Consider the following 23,954-nt stretch of genomic DNA (forward strand, 5'->3'; position numbering starts at 1 on the left):
GAGCTATGAGCTTCATCAGTCAATGCTGCTAAAGAATTAACATGACACTGAAAATAAAGTGTGTTTTAGGTACTAAGGGTCAGTACTAAGGACAGGAGAAACAGAACAGCTTCTAAAATGCCTTTCAAAGCTCTCCCACTTGTCACTGCTGAATTAGAAGACTTGTCTGTCCAAGGATACTCCGCTGTGGAACCGTACAGCCTAAATCCAGGTAAGGCTTTTTGGCACAGGGTACATCCTGAGAGGTAATCAAGAAACACTCTTCTTCCTTACCTGCTGAATATAAGGTGTCTATCAAAGCAGCCACCATCCACCCCTCCGTACTTCGGAAAGGCTGCCCTGCGGGTCAGCCGTGAGGTAAAGTTAGTTGGCGCTTGGCGCCTCTGTTTTGGCTCAGGACATTGATGGGGAGTAAAGAGAGAGAAAGGGGGACAGGTGGCAACAGGGTTCTTGCAGCGGGCATGCTGCTCCCTAAGGTACTCTGTGATTATACTGTCCAGCGTGGGTGGGGAAGGAAGGTGTCTGTCCAGCTGCTTTTTGATAGCTGGGCTCTGGCTGTAGGCGCCATGGTCCGATTTTTGTCGCAACACCCTGATTTTTCTGCCGTTGCAGGGAGACGGCCTCTCCCTGACAAAGCTAATCCTGCCAATCAGAGGAGAGTTGCTGGCATATGAGGGGCCGGGAAGGGCAAGCGGACCTTGGGATGCCGATGGCCTTGCCTGAGCATGGACAGAGGTGGCAGTGGAAGCTACAGAAGTGTGGCTACTCAAACGGGCTGAAATGCCATTAGCTATGCGAGGAGTACGAGGCAAGGCCACAGGAGAGGCAGCAGCCGCAACAGGGGTGAAGGCAGATGAATGAGATGCTGCAGTCATGGGTAGGTCAGCCTCTTTAGTGAGGACTGATGCAGTTTCTCCTAGGCCCTTAGAGATGAGATGGTTCCGAATCAGGAGCAGCAACTCCTTCTCAGGGAACGTGATCCTTGACTGGGCCACCACATCCGCTTTCTGCAACCGAGCCAGAGAGACATCTGTGCCGATCAGCAACGGCTTCCCCGAGACACGCTCTATCAGCTCAGCAGCATATTTGCAGAACTTCACATGCTCGCTGCGCTTGTCCTGAAGAACCGGCTCTTTCATCAGCTGCTGAATTTGACAGCTGCTGAAGAGAGGGAGCTTGCTGATAATCTGTCGGACAGTACTGCTGCGCGAGAGCCCCACCAAGGCTTTGCAGGCTAATGCTCGGATCTGATCTGCGTCTGTGATTGGCATCTTTATAGACAGCAATGACAGCAGCACTTTGATGCCATTGTTGGACTGTACCACATTCCACATCTTAGCTAATGTGTGCTCACTGCTCTTGGGGGCCTGAGGAAGCTTTCGCCGAGGAGTTCCAGAGATGAATTTGCCAATACTGGAGATCCGATTATCTGGGCCACATACACAATTGATGATAATCTGAAGGGCTGATTTCTGAATCTCAGCATCATGGATGAAAAACTCACCCTCGGCAACTCCAAGGATGATACTAATACCTAATGAGGGAAAGAAATAGTTTCTTTAGTACTATAAAAATGTATCTTACACAGTTCATCAGACAAGTAAGGAAGTCTTCAACAAATCTGAGGAAAATAGGTAGTTCTCTTCATTCTGTGAATTTCTGAGTTCTGCTAACTAGCGTAAGACGTATTCTTCTACCTCCCTGGCAAAAATGTTTTCCTGCACTGATGCTCCTCCACTTCATCATCAGTAAATAAGGAGTCAAACAATCTTTTAGAGAAGGTAATCAGGCACGGCCCAGGAATGCAAAATCTGAGATATATGGCACAGGGAAAGATGCACAGGCATGCCTCTGATTCTTACTGCAGAAAGCAACTCTCTTGTATAAATACTAACAAAGTAGAAACAGAGAGGATGGAAGGGGACCATGTTATGAAGGGAAAAAAATAAATCATATTACAGCTTCCAAAAGGAGTCAGGCAAAAATGAAACTTTGGGTTTGTTGTTTTCCCCCCCCAGAGTTCCTGTTCTTTTCACATCTGCTTCAGAAGATCAAAACCCTCACTCAAGAAAGAATCGGTGTTTTGTCCAGAGATCTTTTGCCTGTATCTAGTACTCTTTTTTTTTTTTTAAAGAAAAATAAAAGGCAAAGTCATGCCCCATTTAATGCATAAGCCTTAGAGGTGATCCAGGCATATCTCATCCATTTGCATACTGAATCTGCGCATAACTCAAATAGCAATAATTGTTCCTCTCCCATATTCTCAAATTCCATATCCCCAGGAGACCTAAATTTCTGAGAAGTTGAGGGAACCTAATAGTCCCATTACAAAGGTAGATTTGCCTCCATCTGTATTTAATGAGATCTTGAAAACAAGTACAAGCCAAAGTCCATGCCTTCAAATCTGTAATCCAACCACAGTGCTAATCATGACACAATTTTAACCACTCTCCTATGTATTTGTATCCCTGACAATAACTTTGAATATATGAATTATTTTAACCCTTGTTTCACTGTAGGTGAGAAACAGCCAATTGAAAAAAAAAATTAGTAAAAGAATTGATAAGCATGTAAGTCATCAGGACCATATTCAGCTTACCCACAGTGGAAACAGTAGATCCAGCTTCATCTAACACATCCACAGGTTCTGCCAACTGCAACTGGATTTTAGGAACTACAGTCAGGATGGCTAGCACATCCAAAGCATATCGTACTGTGTCATTCCTGGAAGACAACAACAGAAGAAGTTCTTAGAGGTGTACATACAGAGTTGCTTCAATAATGTAAAATAGCATTCAATCTGCTCTACTCCAACAAATAGGAGTAAGATCAGTCACATGTGATGTATCTGATGGTGCCTTTAGATTTTAGAATGTTCCACTCTTAAAGGGCTGGTCTCCACAGAAGGCAGTGTTCACATGCACATCATTGCCTGCAGTCTGTCAACATTTATCCCACCCTGCCCACAGCTTCCTAAAAGCACTGTAATTTTTTATTTAAAAAATACAAATGTTAAGACTTATCCACAAAAGCATTCTAAATTAAGCTTCTCAATCTAATCTAACTCTACATCTTAGTTGGGAAATACTGCTGTCTGAAATAATGTCACCCGTCAACTAGAAAGGAAGTTTTTCTGTAGTGAAGGGAAGCTGTTCAGCAGTAAAGCAGACAATTGTGATCAGGGAAAAAGGCATCAACTCAGGCACCAGTTTAAGAGACACAGGTGCATGGAAGATGAAAAGGGCTGTTAAGCAAGAGATGGAAGAGCAGAACAATGCAAGAAAGGGGGGGAGGTTTGTAAGCATCTATGGAAAGGTAGGAGTTAACCCAGGTAGCAATTAGGAAACAGCTGTAGAGAAAAAGAAACAGGAGAACAGAAGCTACCCAGGAGAGTGCGACCTGAGAGAGAGGGGAGAGAGAGGCAGGGGATTGCAGAAGCAAAACAGATTTCAAAGTTCTTTCAAGTTAAGTTAGGGAAGGAGCTCCTGCAGGCAGCAGAAAAAAGGAGAGAGGAGTCTTGGTGACAAGAATACAGCTGATGACAACTAGTTATAGCAGAGAGCGACTCACCAGTGAGCATATTTCTAGAGAGGACTACAGCTTCACTCTGGGGAGCAGATGGTTATTAGGATAAACAGAGGCTGGAACTTTGCACTCATCCTCCTTTTGAGCTGTGGACAGAATCCTACCGGTATCCTATCAAAGCCTGGTGGCAATTCCCTTTCTTGCAACAGTAAGGATGCTGCAAGGTTTTTGGGGTGGGGAGGCGGAGGGAAGAGGTACCACAGAAAGATAACAGAATATCATGGTGCACCCACAGCTCGTCTGTGGCCAAGACAAGGGAGAAACTTAAAAGTGGCATTGCAAGGCGAGCCCCTCACTACAAACATGTAGAGTTCAACAGCTGGTGGTGTATCATCTAGGGTCATGAACCTGAGCAATGCACAGTAACAACCTTCAGTCTTTTTCCTCCCTCCAGTGCTGGCTTGTTGCATATTCACACAACTTCTTTCCACAGTTTTATCTGCTCAGTAAACTTCAAATACCAACAAATCAACAAAGTGATACACAGTGTCCTCTCTTGAGTCAGCTAAACTTAACACAACCAAACAGCTATTCCACCTCTTTCCAGGATTAAGGTATGTCTTGATTTCACCCTCTACTTTGAAGGTTTTCTAGCCTTTAACAAAAAGGTAAACACATTTTGAGACAGATAGGAAGTGGCACAGAATTGTGATTAAGCTCTACTATGATGCTGATTTCTCTGAATCAAAGGCCTGAGGCATTTTGGCTCTTAAGAAATCTCATGACATCCCTCTCTCTCCACCTCAAGATTTTAGTCCTGCTTTCCACAGTGTTAACTTTCATAAGCACTGCGTAGCCACAGCCAAGGCCCTAACAGCACTAACCAGTATGTGCCTGTTTTAAATGCTATCAGAGAGGTAGAAAATCTAGAAACGTAATGTCCTGCCCAAGAGTCACAATTTACTGCACTAAAATACTGGAGCAAACAGCTCACCTTGCATAGTATGTCTTCCAGTTGCACGCTATTGAAATGAGCTGAAGCATGAGCTGGACACAAGACAATTTGAGAAAAACCTCTGCTGGCTCCCAGTAGAGCTGTGCTGGGCCATACTCAATCAGGAACTCCATCATCTCTACGATCTGCTCATGAGTATATGAACAGGCCTGCAGGGAAGTGAGTTGGAAGCATTAGAAAGAGATCACAAGGGTTACAAACTTGCACATCAAGTGCCCCACTGCTGAGATTTAACTAAAAACTGCATCCACAAAGAGTAGACTACCACTTTTCCGTGCAGATTAAGTATTTACTTTTTGGTTTATTCCCCAACTATGAAAGAATACAGCAATTGCCACTATAATATACAATAGTAAGTTTAAGAATAATATCCTTGAAGTTTCTTTGCAGTTCTAGAAGTCTTAGGCCAATTTAGGAAGAAAAGTTACTTTAAATTAAAATTCTGCTCTGCTTTTAAGCTACTAATCTAGCAGTTACTAGATCATCATTCAAAATAAATTTATGCTAAAGTATTTAAAAAGGCTGCAAAAAACACTAAATTACAGTTTCTAAGTTCTGACTACAAAACATATTAAAAAAAACTCCTAACAAGCTTGCCTTTCAATATTTTTTTAAATTACACAAGAAGGCAACAGCTTATACACATTTCTTTAGTTACTGAAAATAAGTGATTTGTGCAGATGCAAAAAAACCTCTGTTTCTTACTTCAGCTCTTTTAGAAAATCATCATAAATTAAACCAGAAACCATAGCTGAACATGTTCCCTCAAAATAAGCAACCATAAAATTCAGGTTTGTTTTTTTTTTTTTAAAAAAAAATCACTTTGCAGGGAGACAGTAGGAAAAAAAAAAAATGGCAAACATAAGAATTTCTCAGGTCATTCCTAAAATCTACAGTGTCAAGAGACACATTTCAGTTGTCATTATCAAATCAAACTTATTTCCATTATGTACTTTATACTTACAGATTTTGTCCTTTTGGAGATTAAAAACATAGAAAAACCCTTAAGTATCAAAAATAGCCTGCCTTTACTTAAATTTTTGAGAGATGGAAGTGGAACCACAGCAGATGAAGAGCAGGAACCTTAATCAAGTGTAGTTCAGATGAACCTCAAAGGCTCCTCTGTATTTTTCTATTGCAGTATCATTCCACAAGGCAGGAAAAAAGCACAAATAAAAAAATCTCTACCCCTACAAATTGCACACTGCCTAGTTATTCCACTGGCTTCAAGGGACATCCACATATTCCTGCAGTCTGAATTGCCTTGAAAAATGCAACAACCATGTTAAAAGCTTGCAACATGCTGCTCACCTTGTAAGGGGGCTGTGGATGGACCAGAATGCCACCTTCAGTGCGCTGAAGTGACTGCTTCACCTGTTCAAGTTTGATAGCAAGATGAGCCTCAAAGTACCTACGCAAGGCCATGCAGGTGTGTTTCCCAGTCTGGCGACTAGCAAAGATCTCATCATCACTCAAAAGGGCTCCTTGGTCTTCCAGGTTCAAGATCTCAAGAGTGCTTATCTTCAGAAAGAGGTTGGGTAGAAAAAAGAAAAGTTTCATAGCTCGCTCTTCAGGAAAAAAAGCACCTACAATTCTCAGCTGCACTTGTACTAAATCCAAACAAAATTACTTTGCTATACAAGACATACAAGCACACCCTCTGAGAGCTGACGAAAGCTGTCTGAACAGAAAAGGCTATCTCTGTAGATAAATAGTTAAGCTTAAAAAGAACCATTCCCCCTCCTTCACTATCTACGAAGAAAAAAATCCAGAAGTTACATCAACGTAGATCTGGAGGCAACGTTGTGCCTAATTCTATTACTCATTATATTACACAACGCAAAGTGTGCTTACACCCTGAGCGCTGCTGTCCTCAAGTTAGTATCAACCCAAGCTATTAGGACTGCACAGCAATGCCATACAGATGTACCAGGTTTTGTACATGAACAGTGTAATTTGTGCTCATAAGGTGCCATGGTAACCACAGTACAAAATCAGCTGGACCTCTCCTGGAACAAGGCTGGATGTATCTGCATCCAAAAGGCTGCATGGCAATACCATGCGTGTGTGGAATGGTGAGAAACATTTTAACTACTACTAAGCCACCACTGTTTGAGTAGGTGAGAAACATTTTAACTACTACTAAGCCACCACTGTTTGAGTAAGTGCTGCTCAACCCAAGAGTTGCACCAAAAGCTCTCAAAAGGTAGCAAGTCCAAGGACAATGATAATAAAGGTGAAGTGATCCACGTGTTTGTTGCTTAGAAAGCTCATCACACCTCTCCATCTCTTGGGAACTTAGGAGGGGAAAAAAAAACGACGAAAAAAACTCTCAAACAAACAAAAACATCCCTCCACCCAAAAAAAAGACCCAGGCTTCTGCACAGTTGCACTGTAAAGGGTGCAAAACCTGACACTAAAACCCTATTCACCACATAAAACCACAAGCCGTACCAGGTTAACCAGACGTCGAAGGCCATCATGCCTGTCAAAGAGCTCCAGGACAGCACGGAAGGAGAAGCAAATGGAGAAGAACATGGTAGCATGGCAGCAGCCTGAGGCATGGGAGCACTCCATTAACCATAAGGTGTAGTTTACTACATCTGAAAGCACGTTATGGGGGTGCATGCACACCTAGAAAGCAAAACAACATTCTTGAGAAGGACTTCAAACAGATCACAGAAGAGAATTTATCCAAGGAGAATGAGGGTTCTTTGAGGGGCAAACAGACAAGAGGACAAGTATCAGTTACTCCCAACTTGACTTGGGCCATCTGAAACATGAAATAAGAAGTCCCACTTCCAAACCAGTAAAAGAAAGCCCCAGTGAGACTAATAAAGGCCATGGTGTGGCAGTGTAGGACTAGCAATTGGTGCATTCCCAGATCTAAATACAATAAATACAGCAGTCTTAATGTAGTATAATTCCAGGGAGTCCTTCTCCATGCCACTTCAAGCTATACAAAGAATGCTTCGCTAGAAGAAAAGAATAGAGAGAGGTTTCCACTGAAGAAAAAAATTCTTCTCCATGTAACAATACCATATGTTATGCTGAAGTTCTAGCAAACTCTGATAGCACTGAAGTCTAGGGCAATTGCAAGGATCATCAAATGCAAATCTAAATCTTGACTCTCTCTGGAAACAGACAACTGAGCTGGTCTTTTTCTCAGACCCTGCCTCCAAGACGTGCAGACCACGTGCTCAGAATTGCACTTTTGCATACGTTTGTTATCTTCTAATGACGAGGAACTCTGAACCCTCTGCCAGGGTCAGCGCCAAGAGGAACAGCAAAGAGAGCTGAAGCACTGGCACCAGCTGCTATATGCCAGGTTAACAGATTTTTTTCGTCTCTTCGGTGCTGGTGTTGGACATACTCAAGAGAATACAGCGCTATCAGCTCCACCCTTGCTTCCACCCCAAGACCCGAGGCTTGGCATGGACTAAGTGACAAGGGACTGCCCCTTGAAACCGGCTTCCTCTGAAATCCAAAGACAAGAGAGGAATGTACCACAGAAACCTGCTCTACTTGGTATCTGTAGATATTGGAGATAACATCTGGTAGATGAGACAGTGTCACTAAAAAACAGCTGCATGGTTTTATGACACAGCCTGAGGATGTAAAGCAGAGGGAATCCTCATGCAGCACCCTGCCATGGCTTTTGTTTTCTTTTTAAACATCCACACAAGCAGCAAGTTTGGGAGGGGGGTGGCGGGGAGGAGGGCAGGGAAGAAGCTTATAGAGTTTTCTCATGACAAAGTTCAGAGAAACACCAAAGCAGGTCATATGCAGCCAGGGTCCATCTTTCCGACACAATGGGCAAAAAGTGGAGGAAACATTACACCCATTTCACCTTTCTTACCCTCATAAAGAGATGTAATACAGGGCATAGACAGCCCTGATCAACCACGATTACCAAAAGGTTTTTGAACTTGCTTATACAAATGCCTGCAGAACACAAATGCCAGCAGAATCCATACAGATACAGCCTTCAACAACCACTACTAGTCCAGCTTCTACGTGCTCAGGAGTGTTAAGCATGTTAAATCACACCACACATTCAGACAGCATCAAAAACTAGGAAAGAATAAGCAGAAATGTACAGTTACTAATTTAACTGCTTCTATTTTCAGATTTTAAAAAAAAAAATTACTAGAAAATGCCAGGGACAGGCCAGGAATCAAAAGCCATCACTCAAAGCAGAGCTGAGTTGGAAGGCTTAAGGTTATAACTCTGCAGTTGCTTTGAATGATTCTTAGAGCAGGATGCCCCCATACGCCAGTACTAATGCTCACAAGCTGAAAGTTCATCTTTTTTTTTACCTTAGCATGGCAGTAACTTTAGAATAAATTGGATTAGTTCCTAGATCTGGCTTAGCACACACGTGCTGCTGCCAGCACAAAAACCAAAAAAGGAAATAGAATCACTGCTGAAAGCACCCAGGAAACTGAAGCTTAAGCAAAGACTGCTATATCAACCTGTCTGAAGGGATGCTTGCTGGAGGAACAGCACTGAAGTAAAAGAAGGGTTTCTTTCAGGATTTTTTTTCTATATTAAAATATGAGGTGAGGAACTTTACCTTCATTATCAGCTGTTTTAACATTTATAAGCTCAGGCCATTGAGAACCCTTAGTATCATTTCATTTGACTTTCTGCACAGTGCAGACCAGACCTGCAGCAGTCTTCTGCTGCACTCTATCACTACTACAGAAGTTGCACTGCTGTCTGGAATCTGACTGAGGTACTGTGTAACTCTGAAGCTATCCACACTTGGAATGTGCATGGAAAAAGCCAATCTCAGGAACAGGAGTCCACTGAACAGACGGGAAAGACAAATGAGAATGGAGTAGTTTTTCCTTTTTCTGAAGGAAAGAGGGAATAATAGGATGAAAAGGGTGATGAAAGTATTGAGACAATGCCAACAAGACAGAGATCTTCAGTTAATTCCCTAGGAACTGAAATCCACGCCCTTGAAACAAAACACTCAAATACACCATTATTTATATACTTCCTAGTGCCTCTATATAAATTTGCTTTTTAGCTTAGGAGATGTTTATTCACTGTTTGAACACAGGTAGAAACACTAAGAAATTATGGGAATCACTGCAGTTATATTAAAAGAATGCCTCTTACCCTCTCCATGGCATCTTGATTGTAAGACAAGTAATATAAGCACATGGAGACCCCTGTTGCTGCCATGGAAGGACGAGGAATCTCCAGCAACTTTTGCACTCCTCCATGAGCAACAAACTCCGTTGCAAATTTGTTGTGCAGCAGCAGTGATGCCAAATGCTAAGGAAGGATAAAAGCAGATTAGACTGGAATTCTTCAAACTGTCATCAATTCCATCCCCTGCCCCATAGAAAAACAGATGGCAGAAAAAACGAGTGCTCCATGCTTTGTCCACCTTATTTCCTCCTCCCATTATGTTTAACTGCAGAACATAGTATCTATCCTAATGACAAAAGCAAAAAAGGCATTTTCACTTTGTTTTACACATCTTGCAAAAGAAACACAAGAGAAAAGCAGAGCAACTCAGAAATTATCCAATAGGCCACCTTAAGTCTTCCTATTATTTTCACATTACCTCATTTTCTATTATCACTAAGAAATATTAAATTTGCACTCACACTTTGTATACGCCATATCGCTGGCAAGAAGAATTTTACAAAATTAAGTTTAAAGGCTATGGTTAAAACTGAAGTCTGAAGCTGCACTGAAGTTTATTAACTTTACTTTTCTGTATTACCAACACCTTAAGAGGAAGCAGTGAGAACCACTGTAAACCCCACCCCACTCCCAAATCAGGTAACCTACACCTTTTGTAAGAACATTGCTCCTTAGAGATAAATTCTCAGACAAATGACCATGAAACAGAGAGAAAGATGACACTGGAGGACCAGAGGTAGAGAAGTTACTATGAAAGAGGGAAAGAATATACAGAAAAATATAATTTGTGCTGCTGCCCTGCAGGTTTGGCTTGAAAAGGTTATTTTGTGTCTTTTTGTACCTCCGGGAGGTAGCCTAAAGACTACCCCCACAAAATTAGTGTACTTCAAACATTAAGCTCAGAGATGTCATGCTGGGGCTTCTGGGAGTAAGACACTTGTGCTTCTTACCCCTCAGAAATGTCCCTTGAGATGACAGCCAGCGAAACAACTCAGGCATGTCATCTAAGGGCAGCAGGAACACAAGTGTTTGACAGAAAAAGGTATTTTTATCATCTTCATATAGGCAGATGGCAGGTGAAATTAATGGCATTTCCTGCACAATTAAGACCTTTTTACCCCCTCACCCCTTTTTTTTTTTTAATTTTAAATAGTTGAGAGTTACAAAAACAAAACCGCAATGCATTCAAGTTGAGTGAAAGCCAATTCCAATCCCAGGGAATCCTGCAATATACACAGGCCTAAAGAAGGCGAACATTTGCCTTTGACACATGCAGCAGACATATATTCAACGCTCTTACGATGTTTATGGTACATTTTATGCATTATGAAAGTAATTTACCTTAAGGGCTTCAAAAGTGAGCAGCACATCGTTGGTTCGCTTCAAATCGATGTAGTACATCATCAGCTCCCTTGACCCCAGTTGCATAAAGATGGGTAGTAGCTAAGAAAAAATAAAAATGGGAGACTAGCTGAATGTTTCAGGGGAAGTATCAGGTCTGTTTTGGTTTTGACTCTCTCAAACCCCCAATTTTCCCCTATTGGCAGATACCTGTTATGAGAGGTCAGTGGTAACCAGCTCCATCCATAGGAAGCAATAAAGGTTAACAGACCTCTTGTAATACATCTGCTGACTGCAGCAAGGTGCATGACAGCTGCCACACGGAAATCTTAAGACTCTCCTTCAAGTGCGGCTATGGCAAGTCCACACAGATACCACCCTGGCGATAGGTTCCACTTTCCATCTGTGCAAAGACAACTACCCAACAACTGAACAGAAAAAACAGGAGAGCAGGGCAACAAACCAAAACCCTTTGCATAATTCTTTGTGTAACAGCTTTATAGTATTAATTCCTATTTTTATATCCTATTATAGCTGGCATATGAAGTGATCCAGTCAGCATGCAGGGTATTAGGGGGATAATGGTTTCTTTGGCTCTCACAGAAGCAAGGCACACACGTGCACACATACATAACATATATCACAAAACAAAACTGTGTTGCTTCGTTCTATTTCAGATTATGTTAAACCACCTAAAAAAGACTAAACAGAGATAAAGGTGGCCGGCAGACCTATGCTAATTATTTTTTAAGTTTTACGGTTGGAAAAAAAAAGAAAAAAGGAAACACACTTTGGTAAATCTAACACTGCCCAGCTACTTTGTCCACATAAGTAACAACAGCTCTCAAAAGCATCTGCATAACATGGGCACTGCCATTTCTCATCAGAACTACTGCAGAGGTTACACAAACCATTTCATTTAGAATTTCAAGTTCATTATTTCCTCATACTTTTAATTGCGTGAGTCTATCACATCCCCCAGAGGAAACAGGAAAAATGTCTGTATTTCAAACAAAGTGATTTGCCCTGTGTCCTGTAAGCAATCAGCATATTTAACAGAAACCAGGAATGAAATTCCTAGTCCCATGCTCCAACTACTAGACCACACACCTGGTACGTTCAGGTTTGAGTATTACCTACCAGGTAATACTCAAGCTAATGACTTCATTGATTTGAAAGTCATCAAAAACTCAGGAAAGGTCACTGATCTTAATCAGGAATTATTCAAGAGCAGTATAACAGTTCTGCAATTTCTTCCCCACAATACCACTCATAGTTTTGTCGGGAGAATTCAAGCACAGAGTGCTTCCTCCCACCTTCATATGCTCACCTCTTGGTACTCCCCTAAGGGAGTCAGGTACTGAAGAATTAGCCTCTGCTCTATGGCGGGAGTCAAAGGGTAAAGTGTATAATTAGTGCCAATCACCCACGGGGACATTTCTGACCAGCTGCTGTTGGACAGTTCAACAAACATCCGCTCTGGTTCTGAAGCAGAGAAGCCCAGCTTTTGCTTGGCCTTCCGGAAGCCGTCTCTTTCATGCTGTTTCCCTAACTTGCTTTTTCTCAGTCCCCCATCGTCTAGCTTTGTAGCAGAGTTTACTCTGCTACTGGTCTTGTGACTTGAATCAAGATGAAAGGAGATCTCCATATCCCCAGAAACTTCCTCTTGCTCTCCATCAACTGCCATCTCCCCATAGTCCATATCCACAGCCTCTTCATCTAGAGGCAGCAGAGGGTCTGATGGCACCTTCCGAGGACTGGGACGCTTGTTTTCTTGTTTTGTAGTCATTTCAGTAACCTGTAGCTCTCGTAGCCGCCGAAGCACCAAAGCCACCTGGTTCACAAAAGAAGCATGCATGAGAATACTCTTCTTGCTTTGATCATGCAACTCACATTGACCATATTTTTGTTCTTATTATACAACCAACTCCACAGCATAAAATGTCAAGCATGTTGTGGTGTACATTTGCCCAGAGAAATACTGATTTCAAAGTGAGTAAGAAGACTCGAATCCTTTTTGCTACAGTTACTTTAATTCTAAACTATCAGCACCTAGTCTCCTGAATGTGAAAAAAATGGCTTGAAAGCCATTAAGAGCAGATGAGCTGTATTGGTGCTAACAGGACCACGTATCATCTTCCACCATTCTTCCACCATCTCTGCCTAGCCTACAAGGGCATCATTCCTTTTCAAAGCAGCAGCTGTGATAAATTGCAGTTCCACAAAACCTAAAGCCACACTTTTACTTTTAAAGGCCTTAGCTGTGCAAGAATTAGAATTCATCTATGCTTCAACACACTGTACACTGTGCTGGGAGACAAATTTGGCTATCCTACCTTCTTCCAAAAGTCCTCTCAATTGCTGATAAACATCATACAGAATCAAGACTAAACTGGTGAAAGGTTTACAACAGAAGTGAACACAATTTCATGTTAAGTTGCCTCCGTGCTGATTTACCTTTCATTTTAAAATCTCTGTCCAGTACCTAAGACACAACATGCGATAGTTAGCGATGTAAAGCTTCTGATTTTTTTTCTTTAAGGTGCTAAGAATATGAGTCCCATTAAAAAGTATAGTATTTGCCTTCTTAGGTTTTCATTGTCATTTTTAACACAACTGGTATAACAGAATAACCAGGCCTTAGCAAATGCATGGTCAGGAAAGGATGGAAAGCATGAGCTACTGAGTCTTAAGATATTATTATAACTACTATAAGACTCATATATTAACTCATGAATACAAGCTCCCCACAAGTAAAAAAAAGTAAAGGTATCTGCCCTCTAAAACAGGAAAGTGATTGAGAGATTATTACCAATTGCGAGTTCTCATCCCTGTAATTTGCAGCAATATCTTGGTTTTCCATAGCTCCTCCTAATAGCCCTGTTGCATATGTCCGTAGCGGCTGATCAGCCTCTCGTGCCCACTTAAAGAGATTTTCAACTATGCCTTCCTAGAATGAAGAAAATAAGACAGCAATTCCAACAGTTATATTTCATTTTTAACTTGTCAGTCCCAGTGAAAGCATCTGTCAGTAACAATTCTCCCTATCTCCAGTAATAAGCAGGCTAGATTTCCTACCAGTTATGTAACGAATCAAGATTTTAAAAGATATGTAAACAAAAAAAAGAAACAACAACAAAACAACATTCTAAGCTGCATAAAACTATTCCCAGGCATCAGATATATGGAATCAGGATTTGCACACCTGCAAAAGTCTTCTGAAGTGGCCAGTCAACCTAATGCTTAGGAAGTAGTAAAACACTACAGGTATAAATTTATTAGTCCAAACAAACAAGCCCAAAGCTCCTGTCACTTGCACTAATATAAATCTTGAGCAATTTAGCAGATTTCAAAGAATCCATGACTTAGACCAAATAGAATGGAATTTGGCTAAATTTCTTACATTTCACTAAAAGCTTACTAGGGCTAAATTGAAAAGTCACTTAAGCAAGCTACCTGGTGCCAGGAACTCTTTACACTCATGACTACTCACCAACCAAAAGAACAATTCTCAACATAGTCAGAAATAGTTTGGAGAAGAGAGAAATGCATGCAAGTATACCAATCTACATATGAAAATCTTAATGTTAAATATGGTTAATATTTTTAATAGTAACAAAATTAGCGGTGTTTGAACACAGACTGCAATGCAATTTTTCTTAACAAGGCTGTGTGTTAATTAAAACAATCAATTAAAAGACAATGGGCTAGAATGAAAAATTCTTTTTTTTTTTCCCCCCTCTAAATCACTATTGGTTTTTGAAATATCATACAACCTCACATCATTATCGTGACAGGAATCTTGCACATAACTTGAACCCTAGGTACAATACCATAAAAGATCAGCTAAAAGTAATAATGAATAGACATACATTTCAATGAGAACTCTCAGCTTACAGATTTTTAAAGAGTTGCCTGCTATATATTTCAAGAAGATTGCATTATTATTTAAATGCTCGTATGTCATTAAGGAAAAAAAAAAAAAAAACGCAAACGATGAGATGTGAAATACCTTGGCCGCTAGAGGACCTCTTTATGACCAGTACAGTACCCTCCATCAAACATATTTGTGAGCTATCCTAAAGCCACCTGCATACAGGAACCCAAAATGCCATAACAGAGCTCTATATATTCTCAAGTAAAATAGTCCTTAAGTGCAAAACTTAACTCAAAAATTTAATTTCAATTTACAGACAGATTTAGTCGCTGGGAAAAGAGCTACATCCTCCACAAATAGGGAACTTTTGCTTTGCTTTTTTTTGCCTTGGATCAAAGTCTGACAGATTTAGCCTTTGGATAGATCACAAATATCTCAAATTAAATTCAATCCTTCACAAACAGACCACATTATATTCTTTCCTTTTATCATGCTCTACGAGTTCATATCCATATTTCCAATAGTAAAGAAATTAATTTAGAACTTTTATATAAAGCATTACCTAATTGCCAAACTTCAGAAAAACTTTACATTAATTGTTACAGATGAGGAAACTGGGGCTCAGGAGTGAAATCGACTTTCTCCTCACTTTCAACCCTCTGTGCATTCCTTCAGAAAACTACACTTGTCAACATACAGAAGTCCAACTCAGTTGTCCATCACAGTTCCAGATAATCCCCACAAAGCATGTGTATTTTAGACTGCTTAGTTAAAGTATGCCTTGCTTATCACTTAGCTCCAATAATGCTATCGCTCTGCTGTAGCTGAGGATTTCACAGAATCACAGAATCGCTTAGGTTGGAAAGCACCTTCAAGATCATCAAGTCCAACCATTAATCCAGCGCCACCATGTCCCCTAAACCATGTCCCGAAGCGCCACATCCACACGTTTTTTGAACACTTCCAGAGATGGTGACTCCACCACCTCCCTGGGCAGCCTGTTCCAATGCTTGACCACCCTCTTGGTGAAGAAATTTTTCCTAATAACCAATCTAAACCTCCCCTGGTGCAACTTGAGGCCATTTCCTCTCATCCTTATCACTAGTTACTTGGGAGAAGAGACCAACACCCACCTCACCACAACCCCCTTTCAGGTAGTTGTAGAGAGCGATAAGGTCTCCCCTCAGCCTCCTTTTCTCCAGACTAAACAACCCCAGTTTCCTCAGCTGCTCCTCATAAGACTTGTGCTCCAGACCCCTCACCAGCTTCGCTGCCCTTCTCTGGACACGCTCCAGCACCTCAGCATTCTTCTTGTAGTGAGAGGCAAGACTCCTATAGCAAGTCTTCACATTCTATATGGCCTGCTCCATTCACAGGCCTAAGAAATAACAATTCAAAGTATACGACTTCTCAAAACATTACATTAAGTTCCAGCTCCCTCTGTTTTAATCAGTCCCGTTATACCTTACAAGCTGAGAAACTAGAAACCAAGATTTGATCAGCTGAACAAGCCAACATCAAAAAGCCCCAAACCATTAGCAAGATTGAAGAGATTGTCTCCCAGAGAGAGGATTTCAATATGGCTTTTTACTGGTTTCACCTCTGGGAAGAACTGTTGGAGTACATAATACACCAAGATTAAAAACCAAGCTTTAGTATAGATGATACCTTTTCCTGAAAGACAACAGCTGTTTCCAGCCCCGGCATGATGTCCAGAAGAAGTCGGCAGGCAGCAGTGTTTAATGGAGGTTCTCTGCTTGTCATCACATAAGCATTCACTAGCTAGAGAAGATCAGGAACAACATTGGTTTGAAATTCAACTCTGACCAAAACCAGCCTTACAACTCCCACAGCAGCAAAACGACAAAGTAAGAAATGTCAGTATGTAAATCCTGGATCTAAAGATGACTAGCCTTTAACCTGCTCTTTCCAGTGCCTCAGAAGTTGAAATTACTTCTCAGAGAAACAGAATTCCCCTCTAATCTGCTGTTCGCTGACTAAATATCTATCTTGAACTGATTTGTAAAGATAAATGCCTAAAAAAAAAAAAATTACAGTTCAGTAACAGCGTAAACATGAAAAGGTTAATAGCTGAAAAAAATTAACATAAAAAAGGCACATTTTCAATGGCATCTATGTTTGCTTATCACTTGCAATTTAAGACTGAAAGCTACACGCAAACAATCTGTCAGAATCCTTACGGCAATGTGTACCAATACAGGCGCCTGCAGGGACATGAGGGTAACAAAAATTCTAGCTATTAACTCATGTTAGAGTATAGTAATGCAAGAGGAAAGCCAGACTCTTGCCTCTTAATCCTCTACCTGAGTCTTCTAGAGCTGACATACTCCTCTGCTTCTACAGGCAGTCCAGCATTTCCAAGTATTCAGAGACAAGGCATTGTAATTAGTGGTATTAATTTCCATTACAGAAATTATGCTTGAAAACTTGTATTAGAGGAGATACATTTTCTTTAAAGAGAGACTGATAAACCTTGAGAAGAACTTTTTCAATTGTTACTACACATACTGCAGCACTCCTGAATAGCTCATGAACTCCCGCTTCCTTGAGTCACTTTAACAGTGTCAAATGAGTCGCACTTAAACCCATTTCAAAAACCACTGCTATGGAAGAGATAGTTCCTATACCAGTAAAATAAATATTAAATAAGTACTGAGGTCAACCAGCACAGAGTAAACAAAAATCCTAAGAAGGTGTCAGGAATTGACAGAGAGAGTTCTCAGAGCAAACCTACCGCGTTCATGAAATCATCATTCTTGAAAAGTATCCTCAGTAAGTGACCGAGCATGCACTCTGGGTCCGCTCGACCTGTGGGAGAAACAGGAAAAGACTTATCTACCTACCTCAAGACGTCAAGATTAATACTGCACTGCTAACTTCAAATTGACTGCGAAATACTCCAGCTAGCAGGACCTTTCTCAGAAGGAAAATTACAGAAGAAACCGTATGAATTATTCACCAACTTAACATTTTTTCTAGTAATCATTACCTCCCCAGACACCTACTAGTCAAAGCACAACACATTTTAGTTATCCAATAGTATTGAACTGTCATTTTTGTAGACAGAAGATGCAGACACATAGGCAAACAGGTCCAGTAACTTGGAAATAAGTGATCTCCAAAAAAAAATATAAAAATCTAAGGATAACAAGATAAAAAGCATCAGTGGTTATATGTAACCATTCTAAAGCACTGCACTTAACAGCAAATTCAAGATAATCTGAGACACTTCTCTGTCCATCTAACAGCCACTATTCACATTAGCTGCAATTGTTAACATGATCATACTCTTATGTCATAAGCCAGCCTCTTGAAACACTCTTCCAAAATGCAGGGCCTCAAAATCTTGCAGCAAACATCAAAACTGCCAGGTATCAGCACTACGGAGCACAATTAAGCAGTGCAAAAGCAGTATCAGACCTTGATCAGCAGTGGGCACGTTCAGGCTAAAAATCACTTACTCTTAAATATGAATTACCCGGCATCCATTGTGACAGAGTTGGTGCTGCCAAAACCATTCACGACATCTTACCTGGGTGTCGGTCATCAAACGGATCTGGATCCCCTTTGCGGTACTCTTCAGTCTCCTTCTCAATCAGCTCGGACATTCTGCAGAAGGAACAACACCAAATGAGCAGAATTCACTCTCAGTCTTCTCTGAGTACACAGCTCCGCACTATCTGTCAAAGTACTATAAAACAGCTCATCAACTTCCATTCGAACGGTATTCAGTGCTACCGGAGGAATTCATACTGTTCGCAATAGAGGGGTGAGAGAAGAGACTTGCCTTTAATATCTCCGCCCCCACACTCCAACCATATCAACATCCCAGTGATGCACAAGCATGACACTCTGGAGGGGCCAATACCTTTTATTTACTTGTGTTAGAGTCCTGGTGATGTTCTACAACACATACTGTAGAAAATGAGAGTAAATAACGGGCTTGTGTAGTACTTCTCACCATCACATAGTCTTTCTTTTGCAGTAGAGTAAGTCCTGAACAAGTGAGTTAGTCCTCCTTCCTATTCAGTTTGTGCAGGAGCAGATGCTCAAGCTACCTACACAATTTTTAATTATTTTTACATTATTAAAATTTAATAATATTGTGTAATAATAAAATTATTTAATATTTAATAAAGTACTGTGTAATCTCTATTCAGCTTATCCCTTCAGCTCCACAGAAGAGAGCATGTGTCAGTTACCACAATGGTTAGGACAAGGAGAAACTCAGCCAGCTCCCTGTTCATAGACCTTCAAAATACATTAAATGCTCCTCTGTATCAGAAAAAAAAATGGAGGTTGCTTTGAAGTTATGCTTTCCCCTAAACTGAGAAGCAGCCTCAGCAGACACAAGAGATCCTATGCTCTAATTCATTTCGAATGAGCAGTAAGAGAATGAATTATTATTTTTATTTAAACAAAATCAAGAGGGAGATTATCTCACAATCAAGCAATAAATAATTCCATAGTCAGCTACTGTCTTTCTCCACAAAGTGTTATAGCAGATATATATGCAGTTTGAGGTGAAATAAAAAGCAGTATTCAAAAAACATTAGCAACTTAAATCTTATCTCCTTGGTTTAAAACCTCATTCTCTCTCCTCTACTGAGGTCTAGAGTGGGGTGCGGAATCTATGTGCAGCACAGCATTTTAAAACATCATCTTAATACCTCAGGGCAGTGATCTAGGCAGAGTTTGTTATAGGGGAGGGAAAACTGCTGGAAAGCTGCAGTAATTCCTGGAAAAATGTTTGTCTTTTGCATGGGCTTCCCCTTACAGACTGCCACTGAATTCTACTTCGTTCTTTTTACTTTCCAGGAAATATCCTGTGTTCCCAGGGACAATTAGAGGCAAAAATGTACTTAGACCTGCTTCTGTGAACTACATTGACTTGCCAGTATGACAGAGGATGATGTTACAAAGCCTGCCCCGACTGTAGGAACAGCAAATTGGCTTATCAGGAATGAGCAGAGAACTTTCCTGCTTGTCTCTGATCTGACAATTACCTTTAGGCAAACTGTTTATCCTGTGGGGTTCCAATATTTACTTTTAGTAAGCCTGAATGTGAAGAGATGCAAATTGTGTCCCTTGCTAACAGGTGGCACAGCTTGAGCTCTCATGAGTTTCTGGCAAAAGCAAGTTACTCAAATACTCCACTGCCAGCTCCTCATTTTTTTCCATGAAAACTAATAGCTTGAGGGGTGCCTGCTGACAGACAACTGGGAGAAGTGGGGAGTTGAGAAGCTGCACCCTAGACTTGTCACGTCTTTTTAGGTGATAATCAGCATTTTGATTATGTGCCAGAAAGGACAGACAAGCAGCATGTAAAGTGAGCATAACATTCTTATGAGTCCATCTTGTTTAGATAGGCAGCCAAACAGCGTGCCAGCTGAAGCTGCTGAGTGGTTTCAGGGACAACAACATTATCACAGCCTAGATGAAACAAGCACATGAATCACCAATTATAGGCGTTTTTGAGACAATTAGTCACAATTGTTTGACCAAAATAAAAAAGCACTGCCTCTTTAAAATTGACTTTCAAAAAGAAAAAGAAAAAATTAAACTTGCTTATAATACCTTCTTTTAAGTAACACATATAAAGGTGGTTTGTGAAGCAACTTGGATGAATCTATCTAGAACAGCTTTGTCAAATCTCAGTTGAAGCCACAGGAGAGTCAAATAACTAACAAAGTTCACTCCTGCCTCATAATATAGACATACAGTACACAGAGCTTTAACAAAAACACTGAACTTTTATTCAGGTTTTGAGATTTCCTTCATTACTTGGCATTGTATTGGTTCTCCACCCACTTCAGAGTTTGCTCACAAGATCTAGGTTTTACACAGGAGTAGGGGTTCCTTCCCCCTACTTCTGACTAATTTTTTTTCTCTTTACAGCTGTCTTTGAGATCACCTTTGGAAAGTTAGTCAGATCCTCATTTTCACTTGCCACAAACTGAGCTCACCTTGGGGCTGGGGAAGGAAGGGGCAGTGGCATACATAGATGTATGTCAATTTTGCAAGACTCCCAGTGATCTAGATGGCATAATATAAAGCCATCCTAAAATTGCTCTATGCCACCACTTGGCATTAATGACCAACCTAAGCCTTTACAACAGATTGCAACAGCATAACATGCTCTATGATCCCAAACCACAACACACATGGTTTGTGAAGATGAAGTACGCTGATCTGTTCCCTTTACGAAAGAGGCTCTTGGGATGCAGTGAAGGATCTGACTCCCAGGATTTGCCGGAATGGTTGAACACTACTTGCATCCAGACTATGAATTAATGCTCTTTGCAGGATCATTTCAATTCACAATATTTTTGAAAAACATATATATTAAATATATATATATAAAAAATATCTGTTGTCTGCTGAGATGCTTTCCAAACAATTTCTTCAATTCATACCTTCTGACACTCCAGAGTTTTGTAAATCCAGAAAACGAGCTTATTTGGAAATGACAATTCCCCTGTGGCCTATAAGCTACACTGTTGCTGTTCTTGTCCTGTTGCAAGCCTCGGCATCACATTTAACAGGCCCGGAATCACGCAGGGAAGTTTTCTTCTGTTTAGCTCAGAAGGAAGTAGCAAAAACATCACTCACCAACAAGCATGACCACAGCTGCTTCTGCCTTAAGTCCAAAACAACATGCAAAGGGCGCTACTCTGCCTCAGGACATCAGCTAACACAAGCTCCAGTTGGTGAGGATTCCTAGCATCTCTTCCAGCAAATTCTTGTAAACCTAGGCTGTATCCAAAACCCTCTACTCCAGACAGACATATGGCTTTCACTGATACCTGAAGCACTGTAAATCCAACTTCTGCCAGAGCCAATAAGTCCCCTTGCTATCTACCTTAAATAAATCTGTATTATCTCCACTAAAGCCAAAATACCCAAGCTTTCACCATCTGTAACCACTCTGCCTGCTGTACGGAGACCTTGGAGAACCAAAAGATAGTTACCAGACTTGTCTGGGCATAAATAATGTACGGAACTCAAGAAGCTGAGAGGGAGCAGGAAGTGCCAGACTGCTATAAACACAAGAAAAGACATGTTTAATTTAAATTTCTTTTAAATTTCTTAGATTATAGTAAATTTCTGCTGTTTATGCCTGCGAGAAAAAGGCTGGAAATAGCACGTTTCCTTCAAGAGACCAATCAGACAATATGCAAAGATACACCAAAACATGCCTTGCGATTGTCCAGAGACCTACTCATTTTCAAGTGTTTATGATTGGCTTTCCGCTGCTAATCTCCTCCTTCTGTGCTGCTATTTTTAAAACATAGCAAGAACAGCAAAAAAGTTGTGCCCACTAGGTGAGGCACAGCACAGATCTGTGCAAAGATGCTCCACCAGATTCCTTTTATTTCTACCTAGTGCCAGCTCAGAATCTGTGCACTGACTTGCCTGACCCAACAACGTAGAGCAGCGCAGTACAGAACCCTGGATTGCTCTTAACGTACAAGTGCAGTAAGTCCTTCTGCGTATACTAGGCAGGCCACAGGTCTGCCAGCAGAGGCACGAGGAGGAATTGGGTGGAATTTCTGTGAATCTCCTGTTAAAGCAAGAGTAATATCACTTTATCCAAGAGAGGCCTGGGTTGGGAAACCACAAATGCAACTGATAATTCAAATGTTTCTCTTGTAATAGAAGAAGTCTTATAATGAATGGTGTTAGTAGTACCTACATATCTCCTAAAAATAATTTGTATGTCCAGGGACATATCATTACACATACAATACAATGCCAGTCAATCAACATCCAGTTTAAAAAAATTAATCAAGTTCTAAAATTTCACCTTAAACATGCCCTATGAACTTCAATAAAACCTTCTCAGTATAACACCCTTGATTCACCCAATATATCTGACCAATGTTACTATGATCACAAATCCCACACCACCACTCTGATGGAACAACATTCTCAAAGCTTTCAATCTTGATCAACATTTTACAAGGTAAAGATACCAAAGTTATTTCAACTACTTAATGATTGTCCTGACTCCTATTATTTCAGAGAATTAAATTAATGTTTTAGAGACAGCCTGTGAAAGATCTTTGCAATATAAATTCCTTACCAAAAATTGTGTGTATTTAAACACAACACTTACAGTTCAACTTTCAGACCAAAGAAAATTAATTGCCAGCAGGTAATCAGGTATGTAAAAACCTCAAGGACAAGGCTGGTAAAAGCTGCTGTCAAGTAACTTCAAATATTCAGATTTAGGAATTTATTTAATATCTTACCTGGTGAGAATAGGGACCATGTCTTGCCCACTGCCATGTTCTTTCTCCCATTGCTCAAGCAAAGCAGTGAGCTCAGCCTTGGAGTCCACATGCCCAGATCCTGAAGTCATGGCTTAGCCTGAGGCAGAGATAACAACAACAAAAAAACAAAAAAAAAGCAGAAAAATTAGCACAAAACCCCACACAGTTTTGCTGTATTCATTGAAATAATCTAAATGAAAGATTGCAAGTCATTTGGAAGAGGAAATTAAATACTCAGCAACAAGGAGTGAGAAGAGAGAAGATTAAGCGACAGAATACTGCTGAACTTCACTTTCAAGGCTGGAAGGTTTTTTTGGTCCTCTGCCCGAATAATAAAGAACATGCGCATACTTTGAACACAAGTCTTAACTGGTGTATGACAACCCTGACCATCATGGGAAGTATGCACACCTAACCACAACTGTGTTCAGTATTGAAGTTTTTTAAAACTCTACCTCAATTCCATGAGAGTCCTTTGCTGTTGCTCAGGGATTTACTCAAGAAACAACAAAGCTAGGGCAGCAAGATTATGACCAGTGTCATTATTCCAGTTTAACACCCTCCAGACAGCAGTGAAAGTGCCAAGAATCATATTAGCTTCACACTGCTAAGGAGGCAGAAGGCAGCAGTGCTGCACAGTTGCGGGCAGTGGCAGGAGCACTAAGGGTGGTAGTTGGGAAACAGAGCAGGTTGCCGCATCGTTACTTGTTCAAGGTTCCCAAGAGCAGTCAGT

The 23,954-nt window shown here is 40.8% G+C and overlaps 1 protein-coding gene across 2 annotated transcripts in view; it reads right to left on the minus strand.

Annotated features, from left to right (window-relative positions):
* The window catches only part of DCAF1 (DDB1 and CUL4 associated factor 1), a 49,352-nt gene extending 25,751 nt beyond the window's left edge, over window positions 1–23,601 (minus strand). Inside the window, exons 1-13 of one of the 2 annotated variants that reach the window (XM_082004473.1) lie at window positions 23,201–23,601; window positions 18,478–18,554; window positions 17,683–17,753; window positions 16,593–16,706; window positions 13,860–13,997; window positions 12,378–12,881; window positions 11,048–11,149; window positions 9,671–9,829; window positions 6,995–7,174; window positions 5,852–6,061; window positions 4,520–4,689; window positions 2,600–2,724; window positions 274–1,534 (exon numbers count right to left, since the gene is read on the minus strand). In XM_082004473.1, the coding sequence (XP_081860599.1) occupies window positions 274–1,534; window positions 2,600–2,724; window positions 4,520–4,689; window positions 5,852–6,061; window positions 6,995–7,174; window positions 9,671–9,829; window positions 11,048–11,149; window positions 12,378–12,881; window positions 13,860–13,997; window positions 16,593–16,706; window positions 17,683–17,753; window positions 18,478–18,554; window positions 23,201–23,310 (3,221 nt within the window). In that variant the 5' untranslated portion in view covers window positions 23,311–23,601. Of the gene's footprint in view, window positions 1–273; window positions 1,535–2,599; window positions 2,725–4,519; window positions 4,690–5,851; window positions 6,062–6,994; window positions 7,175–9,670; window positions 9,830–11,047; window positions 11,150–12,377; window positions 12,882–13,859; window positions 13,998–16,592; window positions 16,707–17,679; window positions 17,754–18,477; window positions 18,555–23,200 lie in introns of both variants that reach the window. The other variant, XM_082004472.1, reaches the window with a different exon arrangement.
* Between the last annotated feature and the right edge of the window lie 353 nt (window positions 23,602–23,954).

This window comes from Phaethon aethereus (genome assembly GCF_964289735.1).
Source record: "Phaethon aethereus genome assembly, chromosome: 11".
Taxonomy (NCBI): domain Eukaryota; kingdom Metazoa; phylum Chordata; class Aves; order Phaethontiformes; family Phaethontidae; genus Phaethon; species Phaethon aethereus.